The sequence below is a fragment of the Sus scrofa genome, chromosome 1 (genome assembly GCF_054392235.1).
Source record: "Sus scrofa isolate SSC_HxYL_T2T_F1_AM1 chromosome 1, Sscrofa_HxYL_maternal_Yorkshire_Landrace_v2.0, whole genome shotgun sequence".
Taxonomy (NCBI): domain Eukaryota; kingdom Metazoa; phylum Chordata; class Mammalia; order Artiodactyla; family Suidae; genus Sus; species Sus scrofa.
This window is the reverse complement of record NC_139383.1, coordinates 256,788,579-256,804,426: the sequence shown is the minus strand read 5'-3', so window position 1 is coordinate 256,804,426 and position 15,848 is coordinate 256,788,579. Positions and strand designations below refer to the sequence as shown.

General features: G+C 35.6%; 1 protein-coding gene and 1 non-coding gene across 2 annotated transcripts in view; one reads left to right on the top strand and one right to left on the bottom strand.

Annotated features, from left to right (window-relative positions):
- The window catches only part of LOC106509227 (uncharacterized), a 434,083-nt gene that overhangs the window by 179,816 nt on the left and 238,419 nt on the right, over positions 1-15,848 (top strand). The window lies entirely within an intron of this gene.
- LOC100520168 (olfactory receptor 13D1-like) lies at positions 41-4,251 on the bottom strand. Its single transcript, XM_021075669.2, has one exon. It carries the CDS (start codon positions 2,444-2,446, stop codon positions 1,493-1,495), a length of 954 nt encoding a protein of 317 aa, XP_020931328.2. The 5' UTR covers positions 2,447-4,251; the 3' UTR covers positions 41-1,492.

The following is a 15,848-nucleotide window of genomic DNA, read 5'->3' as shown; positions in this document are numbered from 1 at the left end:
ATAGGTTTTATGATGACAATTTTTAATTTTTTTTGTCTTATGGGATGTAAATACAACTTTATTATTGTCCTAGTGTTATTTTGATTTCTTTTTAAAAATTTTAAATGGAAATGTAGCTGATTTAAAGTTTTTCAGGTGTATAGCAAAGTGCTTTAGTGATACATATGTTCATGTATATGTACATTCTTTTTCAGAATCTTTTCCATATAGTTATTTCCATTTAGGTATGTACATTATATTGAATCTAATTCCTTTTTCTGTTTATATGTTTTTTTATGTTGCTCTTTTTATCTCGAGTTCCCAAGTTTTCCCTCCTCTACCCCCTTCCCCTTTAGTAAGCATGTTTGTTTTCCATGTGAGTCCATTTCTGTTTTGTAGATAGGTTCACTTTTATAATAATAATAATTATTATTTTATGCTTTTTTTTCATTATGACTGCCCCATTGCACATGGCGTTTCCAGACCAGGCTGTAGTTGTGACCTACCCTGTAGCTTTAGCAATGCTGGATCCTTCACCCACTGTGCTGGGCCAGGGATTGAGTTTCAGCCTTCAGAGACCCTTCTGATCCCATTGTACCACAGTGGGAACTCCTCCCCCCCCCCCCATTATTTTATATTCCATATATAAATGTTATCATATAATGTTTGTCTTTTGCTATCTGACTGACTTCACTCAGTACAAAGATAAACTCTAGGTCCATCCATGTTGCTACAAATAGCATTATTTCATTCATTTTTATGGGTGAGTAATGTTACATCATTTACACACACACACACACACACACACACACAGAGCACATTTTCTTTATCCATTCATCTGTCCATGGACACTTAGATGGCACCTATATCTTGGCTATTGTAAATACTGCTTTGCAATAATTTACCCAAATAATGTGGGTAAAGTTTGGAAGGATTTTCAGGAAGATACAACACTTAAATTGTCTTTAATGAGGTGGCTGCAGTGCCGCCACGGGAGAAAGGTGATAATGGGGATGAAATGGCATGTGCTATTTTAGGTGAAAAAGAACATGATATAATTATATAACTATATAGTGAATAGAGCACAGTATGTGCAAAGGGCATGGGGGGAACCCAGGGAGGGAAAGAAGGAATCCCATGTACCTGGAAAATTAGGTTGGGGCCAGATTAATTCCCTTGAGTAAAACAAAATAATGAGCACAAAAACATGAAGAAAAATAGTTCTCCCCTAAAAGGGGAGTGAAAACATTTGTTTTACTTGTTAAATAGACATGTGCACTGGCTTTTCTTGGTAAAAGATAGTATCAATTGTTTTCTTATTTCTAAAAGTTTGTTGTTATTTCTTAGACTAGTTGTCTCTATATTTTATCTTAATTTCATAAAAGGTAAAGTTTACTTATTACCTTGCAATTTCTTTCCAACTCCTAAATTCTGTGATTCTACATGTAGCCTGTATTTCTTTTGTTTATATGAAAAACCTTGCTTCCCATATGAACTTATTTTGTGCATCAACTCAAAGATGTAAATTCCTCATCCTTTCCTCCCAAACCAGCCTAGTCATCAGTTTTCTCATAGCTCCATGCACCTCCGTATTCCTCAGGCTATAGATGATAGGATTGAGCATGGGTGTGACTACTCCATAGAAAAGGGCAATCAGTTTGTCAAAAGCAGAGTCTTTAGACTTTGGTTTCATATACATGAAGAGGATTGTTCCATAAAACACAGTCACGACTGTTACGTGGGCTGAGCAGGTGGAAAAAGCCTTTTTTCTTCCTTCCGCTGAGTTGATTCTTAGTACAGTAGAAAGGATAAAAATGTAAGAGACACAAATCAACAGTAATGGAGAAAACAAAAATAGGACATTGCCCAACATTATAGTAATCTCATTCAAGGAAATATCTGTGCAAGCCAGCTTGACAAAGGCCAGTATTTCACAAACAAAATGATTAATGACATTTTTTCCACAGAAGGGCAGTCGTACTGCAAGAATTGTTTCTGTCAATGAATTGAGAAAGCCAAGTCCCCAGGAGAGAGCTGCCATCTGAATACATAGTGCCTTGCTCATGATGATGGGGTACCTCAAAGGGATGCAGATGGCTACATAACGGTCATATGCCATCACTGCTAGGAGCACACACTCTGTGGACCCCATAGTGTAAGAGACAGACATCTGAACAACACATCTAGTGAAGGAGATGGATTTTTTCTCTGAAAGGAAGTGTATTAGCATTGAGGGGATAAAGGAGGATGTGTACCAAATGTCTAGGAAGGAAAGATTACCAAGGAAGAAGTACATAGGGGTGTGAAGGCGGGCATCCAGGAGAGTGAGGATGATCAAGGTGCTATTCCCCAGGAGGATTACCAGGTACATCACTAAGCATATCACAAAAAGGAATTTTTCAGCTCTTGGGTACTCAGAAAGTCCCTGTAAAATGAACTCAATCTCTGTCCAATTGGTCCTTTCCATTTTACTTTATCGTACCTAGAGTAATTCAGAAGAGAAAAACTACATGTGAGTTTCATGAGTCTCTAGAGTATTAGCATAAGAAGGAAGATGTCATTGGGGGAGGGGCAACAAGTATGTCAGCACTGGCTGGAGTAGGTTAACAGCTGTGAGTTTAGCTTTTGAAATTCCTCTTCTAGCTCATAAGGCAGGAGATAAAGGACACACAATAATTACCTTGGTCGTTTCTTAAAAATACAAACTTCTGCGTTCAATTTTTGGAGATTGTGGTGTAGAAGTTCTGAGTCAGGGACGAGCCCTTTGCTTTTTAGCAAACATTGATTATTTCCAATTCAGTTGAAGACAGACCTGTTTTGAGTATCATTATTTTGAAAATAGCATGCTTAATCTCTTAATCTATTTATTTGACTTTATACCATACCAGTCACTAACAATAATATTGGACTAGGCTTTGACAATTTACGAATATGCTCACACATATTATTTATTTTATCATCATACAATCATCTGAGGAAAATAAAGTTCCTAGAGATAAAGGTATTTTAAAACACAGTAAGTGAACAAGCTTCTATTCAAATCTGCATTTTCTGACTTTGTATCCCCTCCTTTTTTTAATACATGTTTATTGTCCTCCCAAAGTTAAGGAGGAGAAATAAGGCACCTTTTAAAAATAAAGCTCTCCAGATGACTCTATTGTGCAGTTGAAGAAGAGAACCACCCACCCAGTAAAGTGTTTCCAAGTTTTAGTATTCAGATGAATCATGTGGGAAATCTTTGTAAAATATTCTCAATCAGTGGATCTGAGGTGGGTTCCAAGATCTAAATTTATGGACATGTTTCTAGATGCTGCTGATGGTGCTTGTCTACAGGTATATGAATAGCATGGCCTTTCAGACCATCTCTCTCTGGTACCATTGGAGCATGCCACTGCTATTTCAATTGTATGTAGGATTGTAATTAAATAGCAGACAATGCAAAACTAAACAGTTTGGTGAGACTTGGAGATGAGACCTTTGTAGAAGTGTATTGCAATTAGTGTTGTATTGTTTAGGTTTTAGATATACAAACAACCAAATTAAATGCAGAAGAGTTTGCCTTTTATTTCTGTCCATATGAAAGTCATTCCTCTTCCATTTGCTGAGGAAGGGGGTCACCATTAGGGTCAATAGTTGCCAAGAAAGGATTTTGAGATTGGCTCAAGATCTGAGTAGTGTACCGTAGAGTAAGAATAAAATGATTTTAATTTGAAAAAATTTAAAGAGTAGATGTTAGTAGATGTTGTACTTCTTTATCATAAATAAGTAAATGAGCAGAATTTTGAAAATTCCTCTTCATCTTCAAGGTATTTTTACCTAGCTTAAAAATATTCCCAGAGGGGGAAAAAAACTGATCTAATGAATGTGTCTCTACTTAATGCTTTCATACAGTAGCTGTGTATCTGGTAGAGGACTGGCCATTTCTCTCTGATAGTAATTTGGCAACAGGTTTTGTTGCTTTCTATGAAAATACCAGTTTACTATGGTAAGACAAATCAAGTGGCATAATAAAATGCTTACATATCTATTGGCTATGGAAAGGAGGACTCTCATCCAATTCAAGCTGCATCCTACTTTGCATACATTTCAAAGAGGGTTGGAAGTTGTGTAGGTCAGGATATACTTCTATTTGATATTAAGATTGGAATTTGGGAGTCCCCTGGTGGCCTAGTGGTTAAAGGACTTGGCATTTTCACTGCTGTGGCTTAGATTGATTCCTGGCCCAGGAACTTCTGCATACCTCAGGCATGGCAAAAAAAAAAAAAAAAAAAAAAAAAGATTGGAATTTGATTGACCATAGATGCACTTATCAATCTATTCTTTCTCTGAGAATATAATTCTGATAGAGGTGCCAGATGACTGAAGTCTGTATTTGTTACAATTTTGGCAGGGAAAATGTGAATCCAGTCAAATATCTTTTCTTTTCTTTTTTCTTTTTTCTTTTCTTTTCTTTTCTTTTCTTTTCTTTTCTTTTCTTTTCTTTTCTTTTCTTTTCTTTTCTTTTCTTTTCTTTTCTTTTCTTTTCTTTTCTTTTCTTTTCTTTTCCAGGAGTATGTTCTTAAAACTGACTCCTATTTGGAAATTCCTTGCATAAAATCATTATGGTGAACTTTTGGTATCCCAGTAGTCCTGACATAATTGCACAAAAAAAAGTTTCACTAGCAAACTTTTTTAAAGAGCTATCATCAGTCTGCTTTAATGCTTTCAAATGAGGGAGGAGAATAGAAAATGGATAGTAAAGAGGAAATGTTTTTCCTCGCTCTTGCAATGTTAGTGTAATTTTTAAGAATCAATTACCAAACATTCTGTTGAATAGCATTGTGCCTGAAATTTTTTCCCCGTTTGACTTTACTTTCCTGAAGTGGATTCCCAGAATCTTGGAACGAGGGAATGAAGATTTTTAAGACTTTCAGTGGTTTCTAAAAGCATTGCTTTCCATGATATCTACATATTGGTTAATTCAATTTGGTTTTTGAAAGGAGGTTATCGTTTCAAATAGTTTTTCATTCATGGCTAATGATAGGAGAATTGTTATATGACCGTATGTTATATGACCATACTACCCTCATTTGATGGGCCTTTATAACCTACATATATGACATTTGTGACAAATTTGTGCTAACCCGAAAATGATATTTAAATTACTTACAAGTGATTAAGTGAAAACAGAAACAAAAATGATATTTAAATTCCTTACAAGTGATTAAGTGAAAACAGAAACAAAAGAGTTACAGCATTGTAAAACCAAAAGCTAAACCAAGATAACCAAGACAGAATAGAACGTTTGGAAAGAAAAATCCCAGACATTAATGGTTACCTTGGAGAGCTCTTTTGTACTTTTCCGAATAACTTAAATTTCTCAAAGAAATATGCATAAAGAAAATATAATGAAAAAGAGAAAAATACTGAATATGGTGTCCAATTATGTTAGAAAGATTAACTCAAAGTAGAAAATTGTTAAATAATTTAAATAGTACAGAAGTTATTTATAAGACAGAAACAAACTCGCAGATTTCAAAATCAAACTTGCATTTACCAAAGGGGAAATGTAGTGGGGAGGGATAAATTAGGAGTTTGGGATTAATATGTACATGCTACTATATAATACAGATAACCTATAAGGATGTACTGTATGACACAGAGAAATATACTCAGTATTCTATAATAACTTATATGGGAAAGAAATCTGAGAAAGAATGGATATATGCCTGTGAATAACTGATTGACTTTGCTGTATATCTACAATTAACATAACATTGTAAGTCACCTCTACTCCAAAAAAACTAAAAAAAGCAAAAAACAAAACAAAAATAAATGGTATAATGATTATCTTAGTGGTCTAGTGATTACACATTGAGGCTGAGTTGTATTGGTGTGCCTTGTCCAGTTATTCATAGGAACCCACTATTTCTGGCAGACCTAGACCATTTATTACCCCTACTTTCATTTCTTAATTTTTTCCCCACATCCGTAGCATGCAGAAATTTCCTGGCCAGGGATCGAACCCATGCCATAACTATAACCACAGCTACAGCAATGACAATGTCCGGTCCTTACCCACTGAGGCACAAGGGAACTCATTTAAAGTTTTTTAAATTAAAGTATAGTTGATTTACAATGTCGTGCCCATTTCTGCTGAATGGCAAAGTGACTCAGTCATACATCTATATACATTCTTTTTTTGTATTATTTTCTGTCATGTTTTATCCCAGGAGATTAGATATAGTTTCCTGTGCTGTACAGGAGGACCTCATTTCTTATCCATTCTAAATGTAATAGTTTGCATTTACTAACTCCAAACTCCCAATCTATCCCACTTCCTCCCCAACTCCACCTTGGCAACAAGTCTGTTCTCCATATCTGTGAGTCTGTTTTTATTCTGTAGGTAGGTTCATTGATGCCATATTTTAGATTCCACATGTAAGTGATATCATATGGTACTTTTCCTTCTCCTTCTGACTTTCTTCACTTGAGAATCTCTAGTTGCATCCATGTTGCTGCAATTGGCATTGTTTCATTCTTTTTTATGGCTAAGTAATATTCTGTTGCTTTATGTACCAGATCTTCTTAATCCATTCATTTGTCAGTGGACATGATAAGCCCAAGCTCCCGATCCCTCCCACTCCCTCCCCCTCCCATCAGGCAGCCACAAGTCTCTTCTCCAAGTCCATGATTTTGTTTTCTGAGGAGATGTTCATTTGTGCTGGATATTAGATTCCAGTTATAAGTGATATCATATGGTATTTGTCTTTGTCTTTCCGGCTCATTTCACTCAGTATGAGATTCTCGAGTTCCATCCATGTTGCTGCAAATGGCATTATGTCATCCTTTTTTATGGCTGAGTAGTATTCCATTGTGTATATATACCACCTCTTCCGAATTCAATCCTCTGTCGATGGACACTTGGGTTGTTTCCATGTCTTGGCTATTGTGAATAGTGCTGTTATGAACATGGGGGTGCATGTAGCTCTTTGAGTTACAATTTCATCTAGGTATATGTCCAGGAATTATAATCTCTACTTTCAAAATCTTCCAGGTAGCAGTGTTTATTTTTTTTAGGAGAAAAACCAAGATAAGATTTTATTCTTTTTTTTTTTTGTCTTTTTGTCTTTTTGTTGTTGTTGTTGTTGCCATTTCTTGGGCCGCTCCCACGGCATATGGAGGTTCCCAGGCTAGGGGTCAAATTGGAGCTGTGGCCCCCAGCCTATGCCAGAGCCATAGCAACGCAGGATCCGAGCCACGTCTGCAACCTACACCACAGCTCACGGCAACGCTGGATCGTTAACCCACTGAGCAAGGGCAGGGACCGAACCCGCAATCTCATGGTTCCTAGTCGGATTCGTTAACCACTGCGCCACAACGAGAACTCCAGATTTTATTCTTAATCATGTTTTCTCAAGAGATTTCAGAACATTGGTGCCTAGAACATAATTGTCTCTAGAAGACAAAATTCTTAATTTCTTTTTTGGCCACACCAGTGGCATGTGAGAGTTCCCAGACCAGGAAATTGGACCTGAACCACAGCAGCAACCTAAGCCACAGCATTGACAACACCAGATCCTTAAATTGCTTAGTCACTTGGGTACTCCTAAAATTCCTAGTTGTAAAGGCTCTGAACTACCCGAATCCTAGCTATTCTTTAATATCTCCCACCCAACTCCTACTCTTTTAGAAGAAATAACCAATGCTTGGGACTTCATCCAGGTACTGTTTTGGTGTTTTAATAGATCTAAATGAATGTTTATAATTTTTTTAAAAATTCAAGTCAGAAATCAAGTTCTTTAATTTTCTAGAAAAACTTCTGACTTTCTAGAATTTTTTTTTGTATCATTTTATTGAGTTGGCTACTCTAGTTCTAATATTTACAGTACTAAGAATTTTCAATGAAGAACACATACCATCTATACATTCTCACCAGAAGAAATAATTCTGTTATCCTTTCCAGTTCCTCTAAAAATATCAATTAAGACAGTTGATATTATGCAAAAATAAATGGATTTGCCAACTCTCAATTACAGACTTTACAAACTCTAGTCTTCCATTCAAATACCACAAGGAAATATGTGTTATTTTAGCTCATTAAGAGGAGAGTAATTGAGGGGTTCCTGTTGTGCTCAGTGGAAACGAACCCAACTAGTATCCCTGAGGGTGTGGATTCGATCCCTTGCCTCACTCAGTGGGTTAAGAATGCAGCGTTGCTGTGAGCTGTGGTGTAGATCTCAGATGTGGCTTGGATCTGGTGTTGCTGTGGCTGTGGCGTAGGCTGGCAGCTGCAGCTCTGATTCAGCCTGTAGCCCAGGAACTTCCATATGCCACAGGCATGGCCCTAAAAAAGAAAAAAAAAAAAAAGCAGGAGAGAGAAGAGTAATTGACAACTACGTAAGACATTTATAATTTTAATCATTTAACTTCCAGAATAGCCCAAATATTAGTCTAAACTTTTAATAAGAAGGAAATTAATTTGCAATTTCAAAGGTCAATAATAATTTTCAATATCTTATAGTTGGTAAATATCAGAACTAGGATTTAAACCCTTGTCTTTATGATCTCCAAGACTCCATTTTGACCACTATGTCACAGTGTATATTTATGTATAAAATTTTAATAAAATCACAATTTAATATGTTATACTTAACTTTTATCAAGGACCTGAATGGTATAATACACATATAAAATACATATTTGCCTCTTTTGAAAACATTGCAGACATTCATTGTCTTCCACTTATGAAGACATCATCCCAAGAATGAGTTCAAATGAAAAAACTGAAAAACATGCCCCAAGTTTCTTTCAGCTTAGTGTAGAGAATTCATTTCTAGGTAGTGGAATTTGATTAATTATATAAGTGAGAACTCAAAAAATTTTCATATTTTTTCTTTTGCTTTGGACTCCTGCGACTCAGATTAACACTCATATGTCCTTCCACCCTCTTTTGCATATTTTTATTTCTAATCTGATTTTTACCATAAACATCTTTAATTACATGTTTTCTCAGACACTTATTGAGCATAGTTTGTGAAGGAATAATAGATACATAACCATGGGCTATTTCTCAAGATACTTTTTACTTAAGATTTTAGTGATCTGGATACTTCTCGATACTTGAATACAGTAGCCATTTGCCTATTATTTATATGGGTGTGTTGCATTACAAGCAACTTTCCTTTCTTCACTAGTCTCTCTCTCATGGAGATTTTGGGACTTTTTTTTTTAAAAGTTAAGTCATATCCTGATCCTGGAGATGATGCCCAGGTTTTTGTGTGTTTTTTTTTCCTCCTTTGCATACATACATATTCATATTTTCAAACTCCCACCACCATCATTACAACCCAAAAGTCTTTACATTTATTAATAGGATATTTTTCTTTAGAAATAATTTAAATAAAAACTTTTCACTTTACCTTACCTTCTCACTGCATTTTAAAGTTATTCACACCTTTCCATTCTATGAAGTAATAGGAAAAATTCCCAAGACTTTGAATTTCATTTGCATTTTTCAAATGAGACTAGAAGATTCTCAACTTAAAAGACAGTTGCTCCTTCCTGAAAAAGAGATATGAGAAATAATAGCTACAATCAGGCAGTTTGCCTGTACATGAGTATTCTTAAAAGGTATGAAGAAAAAAATCTTTTTAAAAAGATCAATGATCTAGTTTCTCATGAGTTCTCTTAAAGTTGACACTTACTCAAGAGAATCAGCTTCTTTTGGAAGTTAATTTAGCTCTTGTTTTTTATAAACTTCTTTGGTCCCTAAGGTTTTGAGTCAGAAACTTAGGATTCTCTAGAGATAAAACTTCCTGCTTTCTGCTCATTCCAAAGGCACAATTATCTTGACTTAAAGAAAACCTTCCCCAGCCATACATTTCTTGGAATATTCTTTGAATACATCTGCTTAATGACCTCAACATAAATTGGGACTGAAGTCAGACTATGTCTAAAAGTTTTCAAAAAAGTTAAACTTTCCACAAGAATTTGTTATTCTTTTAAATTCCACAAATAATATTCTCTTTAAGCTATTTGTCTTTCATATTCATATTCAACCACACACAAATAATTTTTCTTTATAGCAGTATAATTGTAGTATGGATTAATTTTAATTAGCATTTCTCATATTAAATCAATACTTTTCTGTGATTTTTCAGTCTTTATAATATTCTTTTTAATATGTGAAGAAAAACCCAGCCTTTAATTTTAATATTATTGGATATTTTAAATTATTTCTAATATTTTGAGATATTGATACAATGACCTTTGATATCTATGTATCTGGCAATCTAATCTACTTTTCCTTCCAATGGAAACAAGATAAAACTCAAGAGATAGTACTATAGAAAGATATGAATTGAGAGAATTCTTAGTATATATGCAAAATTATTTTTTCAAAATGTAAAATTTACTCTGCTACTGTGGTACTTGTTCAGACCATTTTTCATATATATTCTAGAACCAGAGAAGGTGTTCATACTTTTCTATTTGTATAAAACATTGTTTTAGTTTTTATTCCTATGATTGCTAGTTAGAGTGAACATTTCCTCTGTATTTATTACTTACATGTTCTCTTTTACTATGCATCTATAACATTTGTCTAATTATCTCTTGATAGTTTTCCTCCACGTGTATGAAGTCCCAATTAATAACACTGCTCATTGCTCAAATAACACAATTTGTAGAAAATAACATATTTTCTGCAAATAGTTTTCCAATATATGGTTTTCCTTCTTATTTTTGACATGCTATTTAAATTTTCATTGCATTAAGATTTTCAATTATCCCTGAAAATTATGGAAGAAATTTTCTTCTATGGTTTTATTTGTTTCATCAATATGATAATTACATTGTTTTATGTCTAATGCATGGAACATATTGATATTTCTGGGAACTATAAAACATTAACCAAGGAAATTAAAGAGGATTCAAAGAAATGGAAAGATATTCCATGCCCCTGGCTTGGAAAAATTAATATTGTAAAAATGGCCATACTACCCAAGCAATCGACAGATTCAATGCAATCCCCATTAAATTACCCATGACATTGATCACATAATTAGAACAAACAATTCAAAAATTTATATGGAACCACAAAAGACCCAGAATTGCCACAGCAATCCTGAGGAACAGAAACCAAGCAGGAGGCATAACTCTGCCAGACTTCAGGCAATATTACAAAGCCACAGTCATCAAGATAGTGTGGTACCGGTACCAAAACAGACAGATAGACCAATGGAATAGAATAGAGAACCCAGACACGTACAGTCAATTAATCTTTGACAAAGGAGGCAAGAACATAAAATGGGAAAAAGACAGTCTTTTCAGCAAGAATTGCTGGGAAAACTGGACAGCCGCATGTAAATCACTGAAAAGGGAACACACCCTCACACCATGCACGAAAATAAACTCAGAAGAGCTTAAAGACTTAAACATAAAACAAGACACCATCAAACTCCTAGAAGAGAACATAGGCAAAATATTCTCTGACATCAACCTTACGAATGTTTTCTCAGGTCGTTCTCCCAAGGCAACAGAAATAAAAGCAAAAATAAACCAATGGGACCTAATCAAACTGACAAACTTTTGCACAGCAAAGGAAACCATTAAAAAAAAAACACAAAAAGACAACTTACAGAATGGGAGAAAATAGTTTCAAATGATGCAACTGAGATGGCTTCATCTCTAAAATATTCAAGCAACTTATACAACTCAGCAAAAAAGCCAACAATCCAATGGAAAAATGGGCAAAAGACCTGAGTAGACATTTCTCCAAGGAAGATATACAGATGGCCAACAAGCACATGAAAAAATGCTCAACATCCCTGATTATTAGAGAAATGCAAACCAAAACTACCATGAGATACCACCTCACACCAGTCAGAATGGCCATCATTAATAAGTCCACAAGTAGCAAATGCTGGAGGGGGTGTGGAGAAAAGGGAACCCTCCTGCACTGTTGGTGGAAATGTAAGCTCATACAACCACTATGGAGAACAGTTTGGAGATACCTTAGAAATCTATACATAGAACTACCATATGACCCAGCAATTCCACTCTTGGGCATTTATCCAGACAAAACTTTCCTTAAAAAAGACACATGCAATCATAGACTTGGAGAATAGACTTGTAGCTGCATGGGGGGAGAGGGAGGGAGTGGGAGGGATCAGGAGCTTGGGGTTAACGGATGCAAACTATTGCTCTTGGAATGGATTTACAATGAGATCCTGCTGTGTAGCATTGAGAACTATATCTAGATACTTACATCATAACACAACAATGGGAGGAAATAGTATGTACACATGTATGTGTAACTTGGTTCCCATGCTGTACAGCAGAAAAAAAAAAAGACACATGCACCCGCATATTCATTGTAGCACCATTCACAAAAGCCAACACATGGAAACAACCCATATGTCCATCGACAGAGTATCGGATTAGGAAGATGTGGTATATATACACAGTGGAATACTACTCAGAGATAAAAAGAACAAAATAATGCCATTTGCAGCAACATGAATGGAACTAGAGACTCTCATCCTGAGTGAAGTAAGTCAGAAAGAGAAAGACAAATACCATATGATATCACTTATATCTGATATTTAACATATGGCACAAATGAATCTTTCCACAGAAAAGAAAATCATGGACTTGGAGAATAGACTTGTGGTTGGCAAGTGGGAGGGGGAGGGAGTGGCATGGATAGGGAGCTTGGGATTAATAGATACAAACTATTGCTTTTGGAATGGATTAGCAATGAGATCCTGCTGTGTAGCACTGGGAACTGTCTAGTCACTTATGATGGAGCATGATAATGTGTGAAAATAGAATGTATACATGTATGTGTAACTGGGTCACCATGCTGTACAGTAGGAAAAAAATGTATTGGGCAAATAACAATTGATTATAATTAAATAATAAATAAATAAAATGAAAAAAAAATACAGAGCCAGGGAAGCATAAGTGACTATAGAGATGAAATGATTGAGGGTCTCTAGAGACCTTTTTACTTTTCCCAAATTACTGGTTTCTTATACGTTCTTCAAGTGAGTAGGTTTTGAAAATTTCTCTGCTGGCTTCTAATGTTCTGATTTTACTCAGTGAGAGGTTTCATGTGTGTCACCATCTCTTAAGGATATATTTCTGTTTCTTCTCATTTGTAATTAGAAAACCTTTTGGTTTGCAAAACATTTAAATACATGAAAAATTGTCAATTTTTTTATAGATGCCATTAAAAAGTACTTAGATTACTCTGCATTTGTGTGTTTAAAATGATATTCTATAATTAAGTGTTTTGCCCTCTGGGCACTATTTAGCCAAGAAGAGGTCATTTCTAGTCCTGGACTCATCCTTAAAAAGCTAAGCTTAATTATCTTTTAATTGTTTAAGAAATCCAGGCAGTGTTTATCACTTACTCTTGAAGAAACAGCAGGATGATGCTAAGTCTCTGCAGGGTGCACTGCAGATCACAAAGGTGATCAGGGATAACAAACCCAATTAGGATCTATAAGGATGTTGGTTCAGTGATGCTTAGAGCAGTTTATGAGGCCACTCAGGTTGATAATTTTCATTCTTAGGAAGTTTTTTTTTTTTTTTTTTTTTTTACATTTAACTGTATATATAACTCTGTATGCCATTTTCATCTTTCCCTGTGGAACAACAAGAATAAGTATATGCTTCTTTTTCTTGACAGCTTTTCAAGTACTTACAGATAGCTATTTCTGAGTCTTTCTTATACCAGACTACAGTTTTTTGGTTCTTTCAGCCATTCCCCATACGTTTTGTTAAAATATTTAAGAGCATGTATTGCTGAAGCGAATATTTTAGGATTGTGAGATTCTCTGTAATAAGTAAGGTCCTCACCTATGTATTATACTATGGTTACTGGTTTTGCCTGATTCCACAGGAATAAAGCATTTTCTGTCATTTAGGAGGCAGAAGAGTGAGATGGTTGAGGACATTTGATTCTGAAGTTAGATAGGCCAGGTCTGTCAGACACGTACCTCTACAACCTCACTGAGTTCACTGAAGCTTTCTAAGCCTCAGTTTCCATGTCTGAAAAGGAGGAACTTAAAATACACCTTATACTATTGTTCTGAGAACTAATGAGGCAGTGCATATGGAGACCTTAACATAGTTATGGATGCATGGTAGGTACTCAATAAATGTGCTTGCTATTTTAATTATATTGATGATTTAAAATATGCATCCTACTGTTACAGAAAGAAAATGGCTCTGGAGTTGTATATGCTAGATCCCAGGTTCCTGACTGGTAGCTTATTGATCTTGAGTAAGGTATTTAAGTTGTAAAATGAGGAGTATAACTACCTTGTAGGGTTGGTATGTGATAGAGTACTCATCATGGTTCTTGGTATTTAATAGGCATAACCTCCATAAAAGACAGTTTCAGTATGATATTTGATTACTCCTCAGTGAGTCTGAGTGTAGTTTTTCTACTCTCCATGCTATAAATGATCACTTTCACTTAGTTTGGGTGAATAAAACAGACATATAATCACCCTGCTTCAATATGAAGTTTTGAAAACCAGTAGAAAGAGTATCAAAATGAATCCCTGCTGCCAAAGAACACAATCTCTTCCTGAATGAATTGGGGAAAATATGGATTGCTTGTATAAGACAAAATTATATAACTTACTGAATTTTATTACACAAAACCTTGCCAAGTCACTTAAGATAAGTCCATCAAAATTAGAGGAGTCTCATTTTTCTTGATAGGTGTATTTAAGTCAGTTTATCTCAACAGGTATATTGGCAGACCGAAAAGCTGTGGGAGACACAAAGATGAGGAATGCATGGTTATAATAAGTCATGAGCTCCTAAGTACAGTGACTTTTCTGCAGCAACTTCCTAACTGGTCTCTCAGCTTTCACTCCTGCCTATCTTCAGTATATTCTCCAGACAATGGCATGGTAGATCTTCTTAAAATGTGATACAGATAAAACCACTACTCTTCTTGCTGCCTAATATGTCATCCCAGCTGGGTTTCTAGTCTGATGTATTGTTGCCTACACCTTACTCGTCAGATTTTTTTTCATTTGTATTTTTTGTCTTTTAGGACCACACCCATGACATATGGAGGTTCCCAGGCTGGGGGGTGAATCGGAGCTGTAGCCACTGGCCTATGCCACAGCCACAGCAGCACCAGATCCGAGCCAAGTCTGTGACCTACAGCACAGCTCAGGGCCATGCCAGATCCTTAACCCACTGAGTGAGACCTGGGATTGAACCTGTGTCCTCATGGATACTAGTCAGGTTATTTTTAATATCATTCCTTGTCAGCCCAGTTTCACTTTCATACTAAGTTAGGAAATGGCTACTACTTGGTATCTGTGAGGACTACCTTCTAGACAGTTAAATTTATCTCAAGATGAGAGAAGATGCTGCCAGGATTTGCCTTCATGGTCTCTGCTTTCATGTACACCACAGGTTTCTATAAAATAAAGTGAAAAATATTTGGAGGAAGCAGTGCTCCTATTTTCAAGGGTCATGGCTGTCATTTTCATGCTCATCTTTGGGTGTTTCATTTGCAGCCAAGACTGAAGTAGAACATACCTCTTCTCCTGAAGCTTTGCGTGGAGTGGGGATGGGTGAAGAACAGGGCATGGCAGGAATTCAGGAGTTGGTTATGTCAGCATGGCCCAGTTTCCTTCTCACTGCAAATGCATGTGTCAAATGCTAAAGGGACAGATATTGATAAATTTTTAGTTTTGCTGTGTTCTAGGCAATGTTTAAAATGATACATTTATTTGAGATTTTCAAATTTCATTCCTCTAAATCACTTGCAGAGTGGGCAATCATGAAAAATCACCAATCAAAGATAAGGTGGTTTGATCAGTCCTAGTGCCCTTGCTTATGTTTGTGTT